General features: G+C 41.7%; 1 protein-coding gene across 9 annotated transcripts in view; it reads left to right on the top strand.

The window, feature by feature from the left end:
- Positions 1–24,637, top strand: part of syngap1b (synaptic Ras GTPase activating protein 1b) — a 181,138-nt gene that overhangs the window by 24,201 nt on the left and 132,300 nt on the right. For all 9 annotated transcript variants that reach the window (XM_061049936.1, XM_061049940.1, XM_061049935.1 and 6 more), the window contains exon 2: positions 23,215–23,573. In XM_061049936.1, the coding sequence (XP_060905919.1) occupies positions 23,215–23,573 (359 nt within the window). The remainder of the gene's footprint in view (positions 1–23,214; positions 23,574–24,637) is intronic.

The raw sequence follows: 24,637 nt of genomic DNA on the forward strand, positions 1-24,637 counted from the left end.
GCAAACTTGAAGTTAGAAAGTGCTGGCTTCTTTTATCATTTTTATTGCAGAAGCATAAACTGTGTTTTTGCTAACTGTTCAAACGAGCCGTCAGTTAGTAGCACCATTTTTTAAAAGCATCAAAACATAAAGCTGCATCATGTTATATTGTATTACTTGATATATTCATGTAAGTCTGTGTAACACGCACACACATAGAGCTCCCTTCTCCCCATTCATTTCTCTTTATTCCCTCCTCTCAGCAGCACATTGAATATCACCTTCACAGCCAGGTGGAGAGGACGGACTTCACCTCTGAATGAAACAGCCGCAGCAGAGAGAGAGAGAGAGAGGGAGAGAGAGGGAGAAGCACAGAGCCTCAGACCCCCCCCCCCCCCCCCCACGGTGTTTATTTATTCTCACCCTGAGGGGAAAGGGTCTAACAGAGCAACCTGGAGAGTTTCCTGTGTAGCCTGTCAGACTCTTTGGAGCAAAATGCAGGACAGATCTAAAGTCAGCAAGATAAAAAGATGGTGAACTGGAGAGTTAAGGGAGAGAACACGAGAGTTGGCCAGTGTTAGAGAGAGTACAGTTCAAGGGGTGGAAGAGGGAGAGCGATAGAGTCTCCATCCAAAGAGCTTCATTAAATTATAACGCACCAAATAAAACTTTTTTAATCACCAGTTTTTGCTGTTTTTCAATATGGAAGTGAGGGATAAAAAGTGAGGTCAGTGATTGCTTTATTAGGATTTTACCCAATGTTTCTTTTCAGTTCAGTACTACAACAAAGTCCTACAATCGGCCTACATTCATCAGTCCCAATTTTTTACTGCAAGATGCATGCTTGTCAGAGTTTTATATGAGAGCCGATTAAGGGTCAGATATCCAGACAACACAAACAGCAATCTAAAAGCTGATTGTGTGTCGTGGTGGTTGGCCCGGGTTCGGGTATGTGGCTCAATAAAGGCACAAAGAAAAAAATATTTAAAAAAGAAAAGCTGATTGTGGCCCCCTAGTGGTGAAGTCCCATTTGAATCTGCCCTATCTACTTTCAATGGGATTGTTTCCAACTATATTTTATTGAATTGGATGATGGATTTTTTAGTTAGCTTGAATTAGCAGCAGCTCAGTTCTCAGCCCCCCTGAAGTTTTGCTGAAGAGTTACAGTGAGGGGCTGATTTTTTACATTTCTTAAGATTTAATTTTTACTGGTCTTTCTGAACTGGTCTCTTTGTTTCTTAGGGGATGGGACCTCTGTGAATAATTTGACTTTGAAATTTTTGTAAAACAACCCAGTTAAGCCGAGTCTTACGAACATGCTAAAGGCAGCTCAGCCTGCAGACCGCTGAGACGCAGTGTCAGTGAATGATGAGTGTTTATGAGCTTTATTTACGGCTTTCATGAGTTTTTATGGACCTGGTCTTTATTTATTTTTGGAGAGATCTCTGTGGATATGTCAGCTCTAGGTAAAAACCCTGTGAACGAAATAATTTTAAATTCTGCAAGATGCACCTACAGTATATCAGAGTTTTACACAGGTGCAGGTTGTGGGTCAGATATCTGGGCATAAAAACATTTTTAGCCAACAACTTTCTTAATGTGTAAAGATACACAACCCTCATTTTAACTATATAATTTAACAGGACTGAGTATTTTTTGTCAGCAAATGAAGTATGAACTGGAAGCAGCTTGGCTCAGAGCCTCACAGAGCCCCGCTGAGAGCAACAGAAAGTTGCTGATTTAACATGAAATTGCTTAAGCTGTAAGTTTTCATGAACTTCTGTTTGTTTTCTTCAGAGGATGAGCTCTGCGAAATCTGTGAAATAAACTTAAATTGAGGCTAAGCTCTTACAAACAAGCTAATGGCAGCTCAGCTAGCAGACCACCAGGCGCAAGAACTGCTTTTTTACATGAATGCTTTATTTAGTGTTGTTACAATTTTAATCCACCATATCTGTATATTTTGGATAGATCTCTTGATTTCTCAGCTTGAAGGTTGGCAACATTTTTAATACTGCAATCCTTTTTATACCACGTGTTTTAAACGATACAATATCTGCTACTTTAATGATCGATTGTTTCCTACAAGACATATAGTCTTAGCCGTTTCACACATGCACTCTACAACTCTCCGCATACACGTCTGAAAATATCTCGATACTTTCACCGGATTTACTGTGGTAAAAATACTAGAAGGCTGGCAGGAGAAACTCCGGGTGAAGTCTGAGCGACAAATTCGGCTGTTTGCGTTCACACATGCAGCTCCTCCTGGAAATATCAGAAGTTTTTCAGGATTTTTCTGCAAGTGTGAAATACTGGTAACCCTAAAACCATGAACCACTGTGAATGTACATAAGACTTTTTAAAACAAATTTTCATGTTAGGAGAGTAAAAACTGTACCTCATGTAAATGAATCATCTGTTAGATAATTACATATTTATCATGTTCCCATCACATCAGCATGTTTGCACTACTCACTACTTTTGTCTTTTTTAGCCTCGTACATATTAGTCTTTTAGCTTATTTTATGTTTATATTATATTTTATACTTTTGAACATTGAGAGCTCAGTTACTGAAGACCAATTCCATTCCACACAAACATTGTGTTTGAGATCATACATGGCCAATAAAGCTGATTCTGATTCTCCAGTCATATCTTAACTCAAAAGCTGCCCTGAGCAAACCTTGCTCAAAGTTTTGTACAATTTAGACAATGTGCAGGAGTTTGCTCGTATTGTTTTGGTTAATAATAACTAACAAATATTAGGAGCCTAAGAATTATTATTTTTTTGTTGCTGTGGTATTGAAAAATATGTCAATATCGTTTTTAATAGCATTGTATCAAAAGTAAAAATTCTGGTATTGTGAGACTGCTGATCTCCTTAAGGATAAATTCCGGTGAACAAGAAACACTCATTTGGGTCATTTGGAGACTCAGTTTGTCAAATAAAAAGATTTGCGAGTATACTCTGCTCTCAACTGAGGGCTGGAATCATTGTCTTTAAGGGGGCAGCTCTAGACTCGATTACGACATAGACTTGGTATGAACATCCCACAATGTGTTGCTCAGTGTAGGAGGTGCACAACCGCTCAAAGGCAGCCTGGGCACTCTGAAGTCTTATACTTACCTACTCACTGTGACCTCACAGATACATCTTCTGCTTCTAACCATGAATGGGATGCTAACTTTGATTTAGGATGATAAGCTCTAACTGCATCGTCTTGTATGTCATGTACCTTTCCTTCCTGGACGGCGACAGGGACAGATATGAATACTCACCCCCACCCCCCCCTCTTGTTTGTCAGAAAATGCAGGATTAAACGCACACATACATTGCATTTTTTATACCTTTGACATTTAAAAGGTTTGCATGAAAAGATTTACTTGACATTTTGATAGAGACGTTGCTATAATGGGAGAGTTCTAGTTAAAAGACATTAGGTAAGTGAAGGAGAGATGTGGACAGAGAGCGAGGGAGGAAGAGCGTGCGATCGAGCGAGCGAGCGGATGAGGGGTTGTGGGAGTGAGTGTAAGCGAGTGGGAGACTGAGAGCAGCAGAGAGAGAGAGATTGTGAGAGAAGGCTACTGTACAGTTATAACAAGCAACTTTGCTTTTGGCCAAAGCCTGAATGGTCTCCGGCTGTTCCCGTCATTCAGCTGTGTTTACTTAAAGTTGTGCCCTGTTCATTCAGAATCTCAGGGGGGGAAACTCACAGTGGGAAAAATGAAGTGGGGAAAGGGTCTCCTTCAAAAGTTGTCAACAGTTTGACAACTTATGAAGGAGTATTTCCATACTTTACAATTCAGGGAGTTTTGTAACGATAAAATCTTTTTTTTTTTTTACATGATCAATAGAATAAAAATTACGGATCTTCAGTCATGATTTTGAACAAAAGCTGCCGAGAGAGAGAGAGAGAGAGAGAGAGAGAGAGAGAGAGAGAGAGAGAGGAGCGGTGGTCCATTCAAATCCAGACTGACATTTCTCAAGTCCTTTTGGTGCCTCCATAAGGATGCAAAAGTTAAGTTTGTCTCTTACAAACAGAAAGGGAGCAGGGGAGGTGACACGGTCTACATTGCACAAATGCATTGGCAACATGATGATGATGATACCGAAACATTGCCAGGGTATTTTTGCAATTTAGGCGATGTGCAGGGGTTTGGTTGCACTTTTTTGATGATTAAAAACAAGAAATGACCGAATATCCAGTGCCTAGGATTTCTATTTGTTTGCTATAAAAACAGGTTATTGATATTGTTTGATTTGAGTATCAATACTCAACTTTATTTGTCCCTGAAGGGCTGAAGGGTTTTGCATCAAATGCATTCAAAGGACAGAAAAAGAAAAAGACAAAATACATTTAAAAAGCTAAAGGGGTAAAATGTAAGATGTGAGTGACGACGCTATAGTCGGTTGAGTTTCTGGGACATTCTCAGTTAATAAAATAGTCAAATCTAATAATCAAAAGTCTTTTTGTTCTCTGTGTGTTATATAAAAATGATGTGAAGCCTTGTTGCATGCAGTAAGGTCATGTGAGGTCTCCAATGAGTAGCATTCAGATTTATGCAAGTTAATGCAAATACATGACAGGGACATCTTGAGGCTGTTTGTGCTACTACTGGCCGCAGTCTCCGTTGCACACAAGTGATGCACATGGACGAACACCAGAGGACTTAACACAAAACTCCAACAGATGGATCCATTTGTATTTATTTCTCATTGTGCAGTTATTATTAGCAATCTGTTAATCCTTACATGTGTGTCTAAAAAGGGGGTTTGTGTGAGAATTCAGATTTTGCAGAGAGATCAAGACGTGTGTTAAGCCACATGTAAGAAAAAGCGGTGTAAAAAAAAAGTCAGGTAGCTGCATTTGAATTTAGTTTTGGAGAGGCAGAGGAAACATCACAGGGACCTGGAAATAAAAATAGAATAACGGAGTGTGAGAGAAGATGGAGGAGTGAGAGGGAACGGGAGAGAGGTGAATGGTAAAAATGTGATTCTAGGACAGATAATTTAGTTTTTTTTTTAATCCCACATAGAGGAAAACGAGGATGAAAGAGGGTAAGAGTGACAGTGTGAAAACAAAGGGGGGGGGGGGGAAGGAAAAGGCAGAAAGATAGAGATGAAAGGTTTACAGGAGGGGGGTAGGCCACATCCAGAATGAGGGAGCCAGAGAGCGAAGGGTTATGGGGAGGGGGGTGGGAGGGTGCTGGGAAACAGATGGGCTGATGGAGGAGGGGAGAGATGGATGGGAAAGAGGTGGGAGAGTTTCAGTGAGAGGCTGCCAGGAGTTAGAGTCGAAAGTTGGACTTCATTGGGATTCATGGAGGGATGATGACCACATCGATCCCCTCCCCTCCTCCCCTGCAGAAATATTGCTTTTTGGTTTTTTATCTCGCGGTCGGCTTGACATCTACACCATGTCCGTACATCCTGAGCTTCAATTTACAGCCTAGAGCTTCTTTAAAGGTCCACCTTACAACACTTCACACATGGCAGGTGTTAGTCTAGAAAGTTACCATGTTTCCTCTACTAACTGTGGGTCAAATTATTTCAATTTGTAAAGTTAAAAATAAGTTCTAAAGTTCACCTGGAAATGAATTGAACAGTCTTGATGAGCTAAATCAAGCTGATATCCTTAAGTGATGTTTTTCCACGGTGCCACATTCCCTCTTTTCCCCTCAGACTGTGGCCCCCAGATAAACCTCTAAAAGAAAAGTAAAATCAATAAAGAAAAAACAATATCGAAATCATACATTTTCTCGCTGTTCGTCTTCTTCCTCTCTTGTAGGTCATAAGGAGGCATTTATATTATTTTCAGTCCCACCAGCTAAAAACTCCTCACAGGAGCTTTAAGCCACAGCTGACACTAAATTATCAGACTACACTTGGGGCACATTCACACTAGCAAAGTTGTCCCGTACCGCACTGAAGCTCGTGCATGAACTGTACCGTGTTTAAGCGTGCCAGGGCCAAGGAAGCTTGAGCACGGATCGGAGCACTCGCACTAGTCAGACGAACTGGACTTGAGAGGTGAAGCGTGCTTAGGCACGGTACAGATTGTCTATAGTGTGAGTGCGCCCTTAGTGTCCTGTGGAGCCTCAAATTCCTTTATACAACTTTCCCCCCCCTTATGCAGCAATTCACTTCAAGAACTGCAAGAACTGTACAAAGACAGACCAGTAAAGATCTCCTTTAAGGTGTTAATAATCCTTATAACTTCATGGTAAATGGACTTGAGCTTGTATATATATATATATGTATATAGCACGTCTTTTCTAGTCTTCTGACTACTCAAAGTGTTTTTACACCGCTGGTAACACCTACACATTCACACCCTGATGTCAGAGGTTGCTACGTAGGGTGACCGTCAGAAGCAACTTTCGGGGTTAAGTGTCTTGCCCAAGGACACATCAGACATGTTGCTGCAGGAGTTGGGGATCGAACCCTCGACCTTGCAGTTGAGAGACGACTGACTCTACTAACTGAGCCACGGTCGCCTTGATGTTTTTTATTATTATTATTATTGTTATAGAACAGTGGGAAATCTCCTCTCCCCGAAAAAAAACTTTTTACATGTTCAAACTGGGACAGACTTTTTTTAATAGCTTTCCCACAACCACCTATGTGATATGACCTGGGGTTTTTTTTTTTTAACGCCTAGCCAGGTGTGCAAAGTCGAGACTGTATGCCTGGGATTATAACTTGAACTTCACTGTTTTATAAAAAAAAACTTTTCACACAACTACTTCCATCATCTTGTGTGCACCACTTTGTGTGGAACTTTCTTTAATATGCTCCATTGTACCATTTTTTAAGATTTATCACCGCTTCTGTAACAGATGAGTCTGAACATTTACAATAAGTTACACTTTGTCTTAAACAACATTAGTGAACAAGTTTAAACTGTCATAACTCAGACTTTAAACTCTATGCCTCAGGAGGATTGGATCACTTTTCAGCCAGCGTGGACAGCGGTTTAGACAATACATATAGCATGTTAGTTTTGAGGTAAATCAGACATAAGGACCTCAACCTATCCGTAATCTGTTTCTCATGAGTATAGAAACACAGATTACTTCCTGCCGAGCGATACATTGATGGTATATTTGGTACCTATTGATGTGTTTGACAATGTTGCGTCGTTTGGATTACTGCATCCGTCCTCGATGCCAACTTACGCTCACGATGTGCGTGTATATATAGTTAGAAAGAGGAAAGGAGAGGGGGAGGGAGGGAGGGAGGGAGGGAGGGATGGAGGGATGGAGAGACAGAAACAGAGAGAGTAAGAGAGTGAGAGGGAGGTACAAGTCAGTATTTCATGGATGGCTGTGTTGCTATGGGAACAAGATGTGGGCTCCCTATTCCCAAAAAAGTGTCCTCCTTCCTTCCTCCCTTCCTTCCCTCTTTCCCTCTCTCTCTCTCTCTCTCTCTCATCACTTCATTTCTCTCTCCTCTCCTTAACGGCATCCACAGCATCTTCACCCTCTCTCTCCTCTCTCCCCTTTCCCCCGATCACATCCCACCACATGCTTCTCTCTCTCTCTCTCTCCCTCTCTCTCTCTCTCTCTCTCTCTCTCTCACTCTCTCTGCCTAAATCTCTCACCCTCTCCTCTGTCATCCATCCTTTCCCCGCCCACTCATTCACCTCTCTCCCTCTCTCTCTCCCTCTGACCACTCTCTTCATCGCACTTCCCCCAGATTTCCTCTCCGTCCTTCCCCTCTCTCTCCGTCTCCCTTCTCTCCATCCCTCTTTCCCTCTGTCTCTTTAACACTCACTTATATTCTATTCTTTTCTCGGTTGTCATGGCAATAGGCTGGGGGCGTGAGGGAGCGAGCGCGAGCGAGCGGGAGTGGGTGTTTCGGAAGTGACATCTCTTGGGCAGTAACCTTGTTTCCTGTGTGGTGGAGTTGGGGGCGGATTCAAGGCGCTTGCAGCGCAGCAACAGTGACGCCGTGTGGACGCTTTGGGTGAGCAATGGGGAACCCGGGATGCGCCGCGTGAGGGCTGGGTGAATGATCTGATAGGTGAGAATACTCGCTCTCTCTCCACTTCTCCCCCTCTCTCTCTTTTTCTCAGTCTCACACACATGCACTCATGTACACACGCACGCACACTTTTATCCCGATCCTTCCCTCTTCTCTTCAAACATCTCTCCTTCATGGTTGAAGTGGATTCATTGTAGTGGGTGAATTCAAAGAGAGATCAAAGCTTGTGCTTGGATTCAAGCAGAGATTTGACTGGTTTAGAACAGCAGCTATAAACATGTTTTCTTTTACTCTCGTTAAAGACACAAAATACATTTTGCTTTGAGCTCAGACAAACGTAAACAGGCACAATTTCTAACATTTTCTTTACATTGACGTTGACTCTAGTGGATGTAAAAGACTTATGGCTACAGTTATTATGTAGTAAAATGTTCCTTACAGCTTTGAAGCCCCATACAGAGCTTATTGTGGAAAGCAGGTATAACATGGAGGAAGGATGCGTACATTATAAGGTTTCTGATGGAAGGTGTTTAGGCAAAGGGGAAGCATATACAGGTCGATTGAATTTGTTATTTGCTTTGACCACTTGGTGGCAGAAGAACCAATCAACAAACTAGTTACCTAAGTTTTAACATATTTTCACCTCATGATGTTTCGTCTGAGCAAACAGTTGCCTTGCTATATATTTAGCATATATGCAACTGTTCACTGTTAGCTGTTCACCAGCTAATAGTCTGTCTGAAATTTGGTGCTCAGAATTAAGTTAAAGGGGAAATATGTAACTCTGACACCCAGTGTTTGAAATGAGTACTGCAGTCCAAATTCAAAACATTTTAGAGAGAGCTGTCTTCCCCCGCCCCCTCCTCTAGAGAGCTGAGGTGCACGCAGGTTGCAATGTTGCGGACACTGAAGCTTCAGTGTTTATCCAGCTCTGCATCGGTCTGTAAACCTTTCTGCGTTCTAACCTCTCTCCATTTTTTCAAAAGCATCTCCAATATTGATCCTAGTTTGAGCACGTTTCTGCTCGTGGAGCTTATTAGAAACATGCAGAGGCTTTTTAGGTCGGGTACAATCACTTCTATCTGAACCACTTCTCTTGCTGGTTGGTTTGCTGTTTTCCTGGCAAACAGAGGGGTGTCTGAAACGGCCAAGTGTGGGGGTACCTTAAAACCGTCTACCTTGTCTGTTGTGTAAAGTGTGAAGTTAACATCATAGTATGGCAAATTTAAGTCAGTAGATAAAAATGATGAGGTACGAGGCTGAAACTAAATTCAGAAGTTTGCAAGAATAATACTGTACATGTTTCAAGTCTGTACATCTGTACATACGTTTTGATTCCCCTCTTGACTTCTGAAAAGTCATGGCCTCAAACCTTAGCTTTTGGGCTGAAAGCATTGTGAGTGAATTTAGTTTAAAAAGATGTGAAGGTGTACACCATTTGCCCTGAGGCCTGTGCAGGACAAGTATCCGTTTTAATCTGCTTTGGATCATCCCACTCTACAGTGTCACTTTATATTCAGGGAGTTCATATTCTGCTGTTCAGGACATAAACCATCTGTACATTTATTCACTGAGTATTACAGACCAGTTGTAGATTTCTTTTTACAGTTTAAAGGCAGTTAAAGAGCTGGATTGTGCTCCCATAAATCTGAAATATACAGATTCTAAAAAATAGATAAAGCTCCCGTCATATTTGCAGACTGACTTTGGCCTCCAGCAGAAAGATCTACTGGGCCAACAACTCGGAGTGTATTTTAGTGTGTCATTATTAATTTAATTTGTAGTAGATTCTGTTTTGCTGTTGTGTAGTAAAACAGACAAGCAAAGGCGTTATGCAAACCCTCATCATGAATAGTTAAACCACAGCTATTGTAACAGCAGTTTAAGCATGAAATGAATGTGTCAAAGTCCAAACTAGGGCCATTAAAAAAAACTGTGATTATTCAAATGACATTAAGCAGTAAGCTTTAAGTGTAGAAACACGGATAAAACATTATCTTTTACTTACGTCCAACAACTCCACAAGTACTCCTGAATGACGTTAGCCTGTAATCTGCACAACTAAATTCATATTTTCACAAGACATGCTGCATGGGAGTGAAGATCCAGCAGAATGATCAAGAGTTGATGGCGTGTCATGATGCAAAGTTTGGTTATAATGCTGTGACTTAAAGGAGCAATATGTAACTCTGACACCTAGTGTTTAAAATTGGTACTACAGTCCAGATTTAAAACAGAGAGCGCTGTCTCCCCCCGCCTCCCTAAAAGTCGATGCTCACACAGGTTGCTATGTCGTGGACACTGAAGCTTCAGTGTTTAGCCATCGGCTCAGCATCGGTCTGTAAACCTTTCTGCGTTCTAACCTCTCTCCATTTTTCAAAAGCATCTCCAATATTCATCCTAGTTTGAGCACGTTTCTGCTCGTGGAGCTTATTAGAAACATGCAGAGGCTTTTGAGGTCGGGTACAATCACTTCTATCTGAACCACTTCTCTTGCCCGCTTCCTGCAACACCTGTTTGTTTGACCTGATAACTGCTCTTATATCTGGCAAACCGAGGGGCCTCCAAAACGGCCGTGTGGGGGTGTCTTAAAAGCGCCTACCTTCTCTGGTCCAAAAGAAATCCAGAGCATCCAGGACCAGAATCTAAAGTTAGAAGGAGGACAAACTGGCTGCTGCATTGTTGTCAGAGAAGCCAGCACTTCAACATAGCATGTTTCCTTAATGTCTGATCATACAGTAAGGTCACTTTATCATTTCATTCAGTTAATATCTTACAGATTGCTCCTTTAAAATGCTGAACAATAGGTCCAGGGTGATGGCTGTTATACCATGTAGTCCTTCACTTTTGAAGCTTTTTTTTTTGTGAGATTGTGAGCGTTTCAAATGGCTCTGGCTGGATATTGAGTGTTGAAAGCCAGAGGTCTCAGCACCCTGTGAGGTAATCGTTGAGTAATTGGTATTGATCAGCAAACCTATCAACCCCCCTCTGATATATTTAGTCATATTTATGCTTTGGAGCAGAAAAATTTACACTGATTACCTTTTTCGACGAAGCAAAGCCAGATTTCTTGATTCAGAGTTTTATTGTTATTACCTGTTCTGCATGCTTATGCCAATCGTCTAATATGGCTAAAAAACGGATGCAAGCCTAATGAGCTGGTGTTTCTCCTTCGCAGCATTTCACAAAAGTTCAGGGCACGACCAATGTGCTTGATCAGCAGGAAGGCTAGTACTTCTGGGCCTCTGTGACCCTGCTGCTGACACTTGACATCAGCCCTTTGACTCAGCACTGACAGCTGCCTACTGTACTGCACACACGCATGCACACACACACACACACACACACACACACACACACACACACACACACACACACACACACACACACACGCTACACTTCCACTCACAGCTTGTCAAAGTGAAGCCTTGCATTTAATCTCAATGTCATCCATGTATTCCTCCTTCATTCAACATTTCATCGGTCTTCAGTCTTCTGTTTTTCCCAGTGATCTGTTTGACGGCTGTACCCTGTGATGCGGGTTCATCTGAGGTCATGGTACTGACATGAGCACTGTGTGTGGAGCTCTCTTGCCTAGAAAGTAAGATGGTTTTGGTTGGCCATGCTTGCAGGAGTACATTATCTGCCCCGGGGCGACCCGCGGATATTGCAAGCTTTATTTTTAGCACTGTTTTGGAGCTCAGCGATGTGTGTAAATCAACATTAGGCCTGTCGGGTTCCGGTAATGACAACGTTGACTAAGGCTGACCAGTCATCCGATTGGTGCACGGCGCTCTTCTTTATAAACTGCTAAGGATGGCAGAAAAAGGAAAAAGAGCCCACTGAGGGGAGAGATAGAGAGAGAGAGAGAGAGAGAGGTGAACAAAGGCAGAGCGAGGAAAGTACAGAGAGTGAATGAAAGACAAAGTGAAGACGAGCGGAGAAAAGAGGCATCTCAGCATTTCTGCTTGTGCCAAATGTTTACAGTGTACGTGCCCCCTGTATGTTTGTATGGACGTACGTACGGACGGGCGGATGGAAGAATGAGTCCGCTCATTGAAATTCCGTCCACTGCGCTTCACAGGCCCTTAATAGGAAGCCTCGGGGGTGGAGAGGCCTACAGTAGAGTAGTGCAGATTGGGTAGAGGATGACTCACACTGCCATCCTCCAGTGAATATCTCAGCATCATGACTTCGCTCTGAACGGCTGCAAAGTTTGGATTTAGGGGCTGAGGTGCTTTTTGGGAGAAAGGGAGAAGAAGCCCGCTAGTGCTTTATGTCTCCAAAACCCTGTGATAGTCACCACGAGGTAATACTTCACTTAATGTGGTTGGATATTAAATCCACACACACCCGTCTAAGACAAAGCTCAATGCATGAGGAAAAAGGCGTAATGAGTAAAAAGTGATGGATCCCCATAATTGACTGTCCTATACGCATCATAAAAACAAGGAGGTGATGCTAACATCTGGGGAAATCATTTTAGTTTTGTTTGATGCAAGCTGTAAAATTTTTTACTATTTCCCTTTGCAACAAAAATATTTCTCCATGTAGCCTTTTGAAGATAAAATTACCCAACAACCCACTATGCAGCGAAACAGCTCGGAGCATATTAATAGAGTGTGAAGCCTTGTTCCTTTAAAATGCCTCTTCAGCTCTTTCAGCACGCTCGTGAAAAAAGTTTTAATGAGACATCCATTTTCAGTCTCATTCTTGACAATATATCACAATACCTCACAATATGGTTCAAGGTGTTTTTTTTTGTGAGTATCTGGAATTAAACAAGATGTGACCAACTTTAGAGATGTATGAGTGAAATAATATATTTTTGGGCTTTTTGGGCCTTTTAATGGAGAGATAGGACAGTGGATATAGTCGGAAATCAGGGAGCGCGAGAGAGGAATGACATGTGGGAAAGGAGCCACAGGTCGGATTCTAACCAGCGGCCCTCACTGCAGAGTTTTTAAATAAGAGAGAAATAAGTCAGTGTTTATCCTAAAATCATTAATTTTCCAAATGAAGAAAAGACATGAAGATTGTTGTTCTCAAAATGTATGTGACGTGTAATCTGATGTTTTCATTTGACCGATGTCCCATCTGTTTACGTGGAGGAGGCGGTCTTTATTAGGGATGTTCCAGCGACTTACTTCCTTGGTGGTGAAACAGAAATGTGAATTCAGACTAACCAGCTAGTCTAAATGTGAGAACACACTCAGAATAAAACTTTAGGTGGTTCCATTATTCGCAAATGAGAGACTTCGTTGCTATCCTTGGTCTTTCTCTGTTGACTGAACAAAAAGACGGTTTTTGATGTCACCTTGAGCCGGAGGGAGTTGTGGAGGATATCTGATGTGTTACAGACCAAAACGATCGATTAATAATCGATCAATAAAGCCCCTGGATTAAACTCTTCTACAGGTAAAAAAATAAAAAAAATACAAAAGACAGAAATCAATAATGCCAGCTGTGAAAACTGCCGTACATAAATTATTAACTTTTAGTTGTTTTAGAGATTTTTTCTTTTTCTTACATTTTTCAATCTTCCCCTCTGGACCATCTCTTTCTCTCTTTCTTCCTCTCATGCCGCTTGCATTTTTAAACACTGTGCAAACACAAAGGCTCAGCCGGGGCTATCGTGACCCTCTAATGCAACCTCATCACAGTGGCCCATATTCATGGCCTCGAGTGTCTGTCCACCCCAATGATTCATATTACGTCATTTTACTTTGTTCATAAACAAAGTAACATGATGTATCTTTGTGCAACTTTTTGTGACTGGACTCACGCTCAGCGTTCAGAGGAGTAAGAGTCATCCCACCGTCAGAGAGAGCTCACGTTTTATCCCATAACATCGTCTATCTGTGTGATTGAAGGGCCCTGAAGGTAGCCTGTTGGGGTGTTCAAAGAAAGCGTTAAGTAAAGACCATGTATAGTGAGCAGGTTGTTATCGCAGAGTGGAACACCAACAGGGTGAGCAGGACCCTGACGTGAAGTGGAGTGGGTCTTGTCGCACTAAGAAGGAGTTGCATGCAGGGCCGAGGTCTGGATGAAAAGTTGAAGAGGGGAGCACACTGATGTGCAGACGTGTTGTCTTTCATCATATCAATTAAAAATTGGGGCGGCAGTAGCTCAGTCCATAGGAACTTGTCTTGGGAACCAGAGGGTCGCCGTTGCAAGTCTTTTTCTTCTTCTTCTTCTTCTTCTTCTTCTTAAAAAGTAAAAAAAAAAAAGAAAAGTTACAATAAGTGATGTAAAAATTGAAATTGTTGGACAGTAAGTTCAAGATGATGTGAGCTTTTAATGATTGATTTTAGCTGTCTGTAAACTAGATACTTGTACCCTTGATAAAAAAAGATATCGCTCTTAACTCTAATCTCACATTTGCAGTTGCTATTTTGACCCTATAAGGACAAACGTGCAGCAGTAGAAACCTCAGCCACATTAGAGGGCCTTAAATATTGGTCACTGCCTCTTGCGGCTAATGATGCATTCATTTGTCCAGTGGACGGTCACGTCTCAAGTTGTTAAGTCGATCTCCTGACTTTAGTGTGTTGGAGAGGTTTAGGGAAACAGTGTACAAACAAAATGAAGATGTGGAGTATGTTCCAGAATTCAACTCTCTGTGGACAGCAAGAAACAGTTTATACGTATCACAAATGATTTGCGAGTAAAAATGTACATGCAATACAAGAATGCGTAAAAGGTTTTAAGTATCAACCCAATTATTTACTCTCGAGCCATATTTCTATGGAAAATGATTTCCTTGTGTTGAACTGATATGATGTTCATGTGTGTTTTAAAAGTTATTTTATTATTTTTTTAAAAGTCCCAATTCAATATTGATTCAGAAAAACATGAAATTGATGATTTTGGTTGTAATCAAACCCCACTCACACCCCACACTTGACTAAATGATCAAGTTATGTTTTTAAACCAATCGAATTACGCACACACACATTATTGTTTAACAAACATCAGAAGGATCTGGAATGAGTTATGTGGGTATTTCTGTCATCTATAGGCCTGTTATTGAATCAATATCTAAGCATATTCATCAATATCAAATAGAATTGATATGGAGTCGGGATAATGTAAATTGAATTGTGATGATCTAGACATTACCCAGCTGTAATGACAAAGGCTGGCTGCCTGTCACTGTGGAGGTGTTTTTAAGAACCTCATCTTCTGGCCTTCTGTAGGTGTAGACCAGAAGGACCATTTAATAATGACCATGTTTTGACTCATTTATAAATGTGTATTCATGAAGCTCTTCATGATTCACTCCTTTGCTGCATATGTATTAGCTCTGCTTGTTCAGGAGCTCATCTGTATTTCAGCAGCTTGATTGATAATTCAAACTGGAACTTGAAGGGTCATCTGAGTTGTTATTTCGCGACAATTAGATGATTGCCTGTTGCAGATTTTCTGCTCTGGCTGCGGCACAGCAGACGTCAACTCCTCTCCTGTCAAAAGACGAGTGATGGGGCGGTGAACTAATGGGTTGTGACATGCTGGAGTGTGGCATTGTGGGCCAAAGGTTACTGTTTGTGGCCTCCCCTCAAGAGGAGAGAGTCAGTCAGTCAGATGATGAACATCAAAGGTCAGCGGTCACAGCGCTTGGATTCAACTGGAGGCAACAGCTTGGATCTACTGGTGTGTATGTGCTGTGTTTCTATTGGCTCAATAAATCTCTTGTGTCTGAGAGTGTGTTTGGCCGTTGAAAACAGTGTGGGTGTGTTTGTGTGTTTGTGTGTGTGTGTGTGTGTGTGTGTGTGTGTGTGTGTGTGTGTGTGTGTGTTCTGGCCTTGTAGTACAGCCTGCAGATGTTGTTGGTGTGAATTTGGCTTTCATTGGTGCAGGAGGTGTGACCCCCTGTGGGGATGTAACTTTGACTTACTCACACACTGCCGCAGTCGATCTCAACTTGTTAACCTGGGGATTTATTTACAGAAACACATTTATACTACGCTTTAGAGGCTGAATGAGTCAGATTTAGAAAATAAAAACAGTAAAGAGACTTGTGTGTATCAAATTCCACTAGAGGTGTGTTTGCCCTGATTGCACATGTCCGCACTTTTTTCTTTAAAGCTGCCATTTGTAACAAAAATGATCTCCAACTGAGGTTGTCAAAAGTTTTTGTACTTGGATACTTCTCAACAATCTAATTTTAATGACTGCTCTGTTTTTTTTTTTGGGGGGGGGGGGGTCTGCCATTGCTTTTGCCCGTCAAAGCACTTAAAAACCTTTTTTTGAAGGTGCTTTATAAATGATTTTTTTATTAATGATCAGTTTACCCCAAAAGAATGGAAGCTTCAGTCATACTTGTTAACTCAAAGCTGCTGCGAGTGAAAGAAAGAGAGCAATCGCTGTCCATCCAAACTCACAGGCCAACACATACTGACATTCCCCAAGTCCTTTTTGGCATCTATCAAAGATGGAAGTTATATTTATATCTTACCAATGGACAAAGAGCAGAGGAAGAGACACTAGCTAGATTGCAGAAATCCATTTTGGTACCAAAATGTTGCCAACGTGCAGGAATTAGCTTGAATTGTTAGTAGTTAAAACAAAGAAATGATCAAAAATTTGGTGCCTACAGTAGGACTTGTACTTTTGTTGCCATGGTATGGACCATCTGCCGAGGTGCATGGACAGTGAAAGGCTTGAAGAGGTCAAAAAGCTCCAGCAACACTTGATGTATAAAGATTTACTTTATTAACTATTTTAGACCGACACATTTCGGCTTGTGGCCTTGATGACCCTGATCAATGTCGCAAACCGAAAAGCATCGGTCTAAAAATAGTTACAAGTGTTGCTGGAGCTTTTTGACCTCTCCATGGGAATGAAGTCTAAAATTCGGGTATCATGTCAAACCCTTCTCCATCCATCAAAACAGAGTCTCTGAACTTTACTTCCCCCATGTCTGCCCGCGTGAGAATGTAGAAAACCCAAACAATGCATGTGGTCGCTGGTGTAAACAGGCAAATACAAAAATAAGAATTGGTTCTTTCACCCCAAACTATCTGCTCTCAGAACATAGCTGATAAATCTCTGGGCACGGAAATCGCTAAAGCGGTTTACAGCTGCAAATCAAGGCTGACTGATAAGACCGAATCAGCAAGCCATTGTGGGTTTCTGAGGAGAGAAACTTGGACACAACAGCTGAGTTTGCAAACAGAAATGAGTTCAGCAGAGTTTCTGAAAGTCTCAGTTTTATAAAATGGCTATAAAACACCGGAGTAATTCTGGACCCCACGTGGCAAATGTGGCATTGATAATATGATATCTCGATACTTGTGATTCTGCGATAAATGATGATAAAATCGCCATGTCTGATTAACTGAAGATAAGGGAAACTTAAAGGTCATTTAGTGCGCTGACTTTTCTGTGTCTTAAAGTACAGGCAACTCTTATTATGTAGGATACAATTATTGAATCTCTGGTGCCAATCTAGACAGATTTGACTCCCTGCGTCACTGCTTCTTCTTGAGTCGTATCGGTGGCTCTTACGACATGAATAATGTGGCCATAACAGAAGTTAGCTTGCTAAAGAAGAAGTGGACAGCGTGATAAAAGAAGAAGAAGAAGAAAACAGGATAATGTGGCACAGCGGTGAAAAGAAGTTAAGAGATGAAGCATGACAAGAGGTGAAACTGACACCTTTTTCAGAGAGTTTACATTCATCCTACACTTTTAATCTCTGGGTAAGAGCAGCAAAACAACAACGGACGTGTTTCAGCACTAGGCTACGCAGATGAAGGCTCTTACTCAGATAAAGGAAACTTAAAGGACATTTGGTGCGCTGACTTTTCTGTCTCTTTTTAGTCTTGTTGCAGTCGTGCACCTGAAATTGTGTTTACTGTCGGGTGTGCTCTCTTTTTTACTGTTTCTGTATTTTCAGACATCCTGCAGGATTTTGTTGTATTTCTGACTTTTTCTGGGGTCAATCTTTGGGCAGTGAATGTGACGCTGCAGGCCAGTAATACAGCACAGGGTGTAAGGACAGAGCTCCATGATTTGAGTGAATAAGTTCCAAATAGTGAGCACACATCCAAGCGACCAGCTTTGACTTCTGCGCTTACAAACTGCATATTAGAAATTGTACTCGGACTGCTTGCTTGGAAATTGTCATCACATATAATCCCACTTTTCAGTGTGCATTAGTTCATGTACCTTCTTGTATGAACCAGAGCATGTAATCACTATGATTGTGGAGTGTTGCTTCGCCTTTAAGGGTTGATATTGTCTTTTTATTGTTGATATGGAGCAGTTGTAATAAATTACTATTGATTCAGCCCGTTGGCGATGTCTGAAGACAGTGTGTTGTGGTTGTTCCCAGCGTTTCCACTTGACTGAGTGGAAAGTCTTTGAATCGCAGCATCAGGCGGGATGAAGCATGAGAGATGCCTTAAGACGTCTGCTTTCGTCTCTGTAGCTGAAAACTAAAAAAAATGCTCATCGTTGTAATCTGAAGACTCGCTCGGAGTTTCCTTTTGCTTTGTGGAAAAGTAATACATATTGACGAAAAAGAGATAATTGAAATTAGCATCCCCTCAGTGCTTCGTCTACACCCACCCCCTCCCCTCTGTGCTCCCTCTAAAGCCACGCCCCTCACTTACATCCTGGAGCGCCGTTGCTCCAGAAGCGGACCTCAGCTCATCGCTTACATTGTGTAGAAAAACGACGTCATCTCATGTCTCATTCAGCGGTTTTTACAGGCTTACAACTGCTACCGATGACAGATTTTCTTTGTTCCCTTTTTCAGAGCACGTGAGTTATTAATGTCTGTCAGGACCTAAAGACATTTTCAACCAATATCTTAAAAAAGTGTCTCTGGAGAAAATTACCAACCCTGCCTTTGAGCTCAAATTGCAATGATGTAAAAAAAAAAAAAAAAAAAAACCGCTTCAAGCTATGAGAAATTATCAATCAAGTTTATTCATCTCATGTGAAAATATGTGGTGATAAAAGTGAGCCATCCATTTGTGCTGACAAAGCACAGACACAGTATTATTCCTTTATTAAAGTGTATTTCTTAATACGTTAAAACACGAGTTCAAACGGTGCAATAAGCTCAGAGAACTTGGACAGCAGCAGACAGAGAAAAGACAAAGGGCCTCATTTACCTCAGGTCTTTAGCCACACATTTTTCACCTCCGACGAAGTAAAAAAAAAAACTACCTGGGAAAAAAAGGTAGTAAAAAATATTAATGTCTCCAATACTGTGGGATCAATTTCTTAAATTATCCGAGGTGCAGAGCCCTTAGATATAATTTCCATTTCCCCCCCCACACATCTTCTTAAATGATGCTCCCAATCGCGGGATAACGTCTAAGATAATTCGTACCCCCACAGAGGAGATTAGTTTCTGTTTCTGTCTGTCAGCAGGATATCTCAGGAACGTCGGAACACATTTCTGTTCAATTTGGTGGACAGGACAGCCTCGGGGCCGAGGAACAGATGATTAGATTTTGGCGGTGAGCAGGATCTAGGACTTCTTCAATTAGACCATTATCACTTTTAGCCGTGACTCTAAAACTAACAGAGATAGAGACAAGATTTTTTCATATCCAAAGGGTGAGTTTGCAGAGTCACTGTCGTGTATCTTCATAAAAATGAAGCCAAAAAGAGTCAAGAATAAGAGTGATGGGAGCTTAACACATTTTTTTTTTCCTTTTTTGCTTCTCTCATCAGGTTTGTATTTCTCTAATCACCCAATTTGTATTTTGTCTTGTCCTGTTGGTGTGAATTGAATCGAGGTTAAGAAGAGCAAAGACAGATGCTTAGATTAAGGCCAAATTTGTACGTCGTTGATTGACCCTTTCTTGTTGTTGTGTACCACTTAAGTGCATATCAAATACATGTATGTAGGTACAAGGCAACAAGATGTAAAGTCAGGGTTTAATTATAGTACTAACAACGGATACCAAATCTATAATTCAGGGTTACAGTATGACCCACTAAGCTACAATATGCCATTTAAAAAGGAGCTTAGAGAGATCCTCAACTGTAAGTATTCTGAAACTTCTGTTACCTATTTTAATATTATGGGGTACACTCTGACCCACTTACCTACCTCGGAGCTGAGAGCATCCAAAAGTTTGCAAACCTGAAGACAAACCCACAGGCAGTAAACAACAGGAACAGATACAGTCAACAACTGGCACTCATTTTCAAAAGTTTTTATTTTTGGGGCCTTCATTTGACAGGATAGATAGAGAGAGACAGGAAACGAGGGGAGAGAGAGAGAGAGAGAGAGGGAGAGAGGAGGATTGTCATAAATCAAACAGCGTCAAGATATGAGTCAAACCTGCGACCAGTGCGATGAGGATTGTAACCTCTGAACGTGGGGTGGAGCTAAACCGGCGCCCCACAACAGGCGGTCGTTTGATGAGCACCAATCAATGGCCGCTGAGTACTCGTTTTTAAGGAGGGTCATGCTATTTTACCCATAATAGAAGAGTTACAAAAATGACTTCAGAGTGTGAATTAGAGGTCTTACATCGGAGATCTAACAGAGTCTGACTTTTGTTCTCTTTGGTGGCACCTGTGGCAAAAAGCAAGAATTGCATGTAAGGACGTAACGCTACTAGAGATAATGTAACGATGCTAGAGATGGGTAATCATAAGTAACGGGTGAAAGTGTTCATGAAACTATTATCTCATCTTTAAAATATTTGTTTCCATTATTTTCCCAGGCGCCTGGTTGTAATGCGGTACTGTCACCAGACCGTGGCTGTAATGCATCTGAAAGCTGATTGCTAATCGCCCTTACATTACAAAAGAAGAAAGTAGACTACAGATTCTAAGAAACTAACTAAGCATCTTTTAACTAGAGCCCGAATGATTAATCTGCCAGTTGATAATATCAGTCGATATTAGCCCATCAAGTCTCTATCGGTATCGGCTCATTTTCATCGCACACACATGCCGACATTACTAGATTTATTCACCCATGAAATAGCATTTCATTTGATTTCATTGTATTTCTCTAGCATTGCACATGCACAGTTACTTTCCTGTTGAGTAGCCAACTTGCCTTCATTATACTCTATACCTTTTACACAAGTCTTCAGATAGATCTAAGAAAGATATCGGACAGATTTATCGGTATCAATAATATTGATGATATCGGCCCCAAAATTCCCATAGTGAAAAAAGAGTATGAACATATTCCTTGCTGGCTGTTTTTTTTTTTTCTGACTCAATTTGAACCTCAAACTTTTCTTCCCTCCATTTAGGTTTGAACTATTTTAAAGTCTTAACACATATAGTCGCATACACCACATAGTACTGTTCTGCGTCACTTTGTAAAAAAAGACAAAAGTTGTGTACTTTTTTAAACTTTCAGCATGTTTAGTCATTCGTCTTACTGGTTTTCTTTGCCCATTATAATATCAGTACTTGCATCACAGCATGGACAGGAAGTAAACAGTAAACTTCCTCAACCTAGCACCAACCACTGCTCGACGATGCCCACAGCTCGGGACTTTTTGTAGGATTTTCTACTCGACATCCTTCCTGGAATACAAAAGAATACTGCAAATGTAAGGGATTTCTTCAGTGGGCCATAGCCTCAATCACCAATGTGAAACCTCACTGAGAAAGTGACTCAACAGAAACTTATTTAACTATAAAGATAGAGTTGTGGATTATAATTTTAAAATATTTTACATTTAAAGAGCCCATATTATGCCCTTTTTGGGGTTCGTATATTTAATCTATGTACCTACTTTCGTACGTTCACAATAGCTAGTCCGAAAAAAGTGTCTGTTTTCATGTACTGCTCCTCCTTGCTCCCTCTCCGCTCTGAGTCCGTCAGCTACGCTCTGCTGAGCCCACACTGTTAGACCCCACGTGGGCCAAGTCTGCTCTGATTGGTCTGCCGATCCGCTCTGTCGTTATTGGTCAGTTGCTCAGCACGCATCTCGGAAATTTCAACATGAGCTGCAGGGCTTGCCACAACGAGCCAATGGGCTTAGATCAGTGATCTCACACTGACAACGACGTCGGGCTGACAGATTTTTATCGAGGGGGGCTAGAACCGAGCGTTACATGCGGCTAATGCTACAGCTAACAGGAGGACGTAGGAGAAGCCGCGTTTCCGCGGACTTTGAATTTTTGCACATAGATGTGCCTAAACATGCACAGGACACTTGGAAAACACACTAAAGAGCATATAAAACCAGAAAAAGCATAATATGGGACCTTTAAATTATTCCCACATTCTTCACTTTCCTTTATATGATATAGCCTGTAATCAAGCTTTATCCACATTTAGTTATAATTATAGGAAATCCGGGGAAAAGGAACTCGTTGGAGGTGTTTAAACTCTGTAGGTTTTGGAGATTAAAAAAATCAAAATGAAAAGGACTAGAGCATCTCACTTTGTTCATGCTCCTATACCTTTTACTCCAATTATTCCAATGGATGTTTTGGCTCTTGGGTGGCTTGTACTGAGTTTTTTTTTGGATAACCTCATGTAGCTCCTTAGATATTTTTATCTCTCAATCTGAAGGTTTGGGGTTTGATCCCCAGCTCCTGCAGCCACATGTCTGAACCACAAGTTGCTCCCGCTGCTTCGTCAGCGCTGTATGAATGTGTATGAATGGGGTTAGTTACTTCTGATGATCACTTTACACAGCAGCCTCTGCCATCAGCGTGTGAATGTGTAGGTGTGACCTGCAGTGTAAAAGCGTTTTGAGTAGTCAGAAGACTAGAAAAGTGCTATACAAGCTCAAGTCCATTTACCATTTACCAACAGAGATACACTAAACAGAAATAGTCAAAGGAATCCCCTCCCCCCCATAAAACAGATTCAACTGTACAAGCATTCCCCTCCCACCCCATATCAGACCCACACAAAGTCACACGGGTTGAATTAATCGTTTGAACTTGATAAATATGCGGTCAATGCTCGCTGCTTTGCTTTTGAAATGTTGTCGTTTTTGTGGTCTGTTTGGTCGTGTCATTGTTTTTGTCTTCTTTCTGAACAGGCTCTTTGTAAATATTTGAATGTTTCTTTTGTTATTGTAACATCACACTTTATATCAGGATGTTCTTGTGGTCTTGCAGACCTATCACAAACACTGTAAAGACACCTGACTCTGATTCTCTGAGGACAGATGGATGTCACAGCCTCACAGCACTCTCACCGATGATCCTAACTGACCTTCTCTTTCCTCCCTCTCTCTCCCCCCCCCTTCCTCCCCCGACCCCTTTTCTCCTCCTTCTCTCCTGTCCAGATGCAAGGTGTGCCGTCCCCCCCTCCTATCATCATCACCATCCTCGCTCCCACGCCCACTCCTTCCACACTCCCTCTTACGACCGTCCAGCTCAAGACCGTCCCTCCTACAACCGCCCCTCCTACGACCGCCCCTCCTACGACCGTCCCTCTTTCGACCGTCCATCCTTCGACCGTCCTGCCTACGACCGCCCCAGCTACGACCGTCCCTCCTTCGACCGCCCTTCCTACATCCGTCCCTCGCACGATCGCCCCATCTACGACCGCCCCCCACACAACCGTCCACCCCACCAAGATCACTGGAACCCTGGTCTCCGTGTGAACTCCGGAAATCCGATCTACATGTTGGACCAGGAGGAGGTATTTTACTCATCACACTGGACTACAGTCACATTAATCCACACAATAAGGGGCTTTATTATCAGTTAAAGCAACAATATGTAGGAATGTTGTTTGGTGCACTTTGGCGCCCACTGAAGGTCACTAAGTGCAACAGCACATGATGCTGTTGAGGAGACAGTGGCCATTCCAGAGTCTGTTTGGACCCGGACCCGCCATCATGTTTAAAAATAATCTGACACCAACAGCAACTTTAAGTGACACATTTAAAGGCAGGGATGGTAATTTTCTCCAGATACACTTTTTAAGATTTTGGTTGAAATTGTCTTTAGGTCCTGACAGAAATTAATAACTCATGTTCTCTGAAAAAGGAACAAAGAAAATCTGTCATCTGTATCAGATGTACCTCGTGTCAGACAACCATTGTCTGACACGAGGTACCAATCTGATGAACCAATCAGACGCCTCCCTGTCTCCCTGCTCGTTCTCTACACCTTGTGTGCACGAGCCCACACTCAAAGCATGAGCTGAGGTCCGCTTCTGGACCAATTGCCCATTGCTGCTTCGTATGAATGTGTATGAATGGGGTTAGTTACTTCTGATGGTCACTTTACAAAGCAGCCTCTACCATCAGTGTGTGAATGTGTAGATGTGACATGAGGTGACAAAGTACTTTGAGTAGTCAGAAGACTAGAAGAGCGCTTTACAAGTTCAGCCCATTTACCATGTACTTTTATTAAAGCCAACGTCATTTTTGAGCAGTGTAAGCACATCTCCTGGACAGTTTGTGGAGTGTATTATTAAAACTAGAGTTTGGTTTCGACAGCAGATTTGAATACCTTTAAAACAAAGTCTTTAATACAACTTCACTTGATGAATAAGATCATTTTGCCACTTGAGGGCAGTGCACTCAGCTATCATAATGTTTATAATCATATACATGATAACTCCTGAAACACATCCGGCAGATAAAAGTTATTTCTCAGTTTGTAAATCTTACTGTTTATGACTTTGACTTTTGAGTACACATTGATAGAAAACACGAGAGAGGTAATCACCGTACAACTGACAGGATGCATGTCATA

This window comes from Labrus mixtus, chromosome 11 (assembly GCF_963584025.1).
Source record: "Labrus mixtus chromosome 11, fLabMix1.1, whole genome shotgun sequence".
Classification (NCBI taxonomy): Eukaryota; Metazoa; Chordata; class Actinopteri; order Labriformes; family Labridae; genus Labrus; species Labrus mixtus.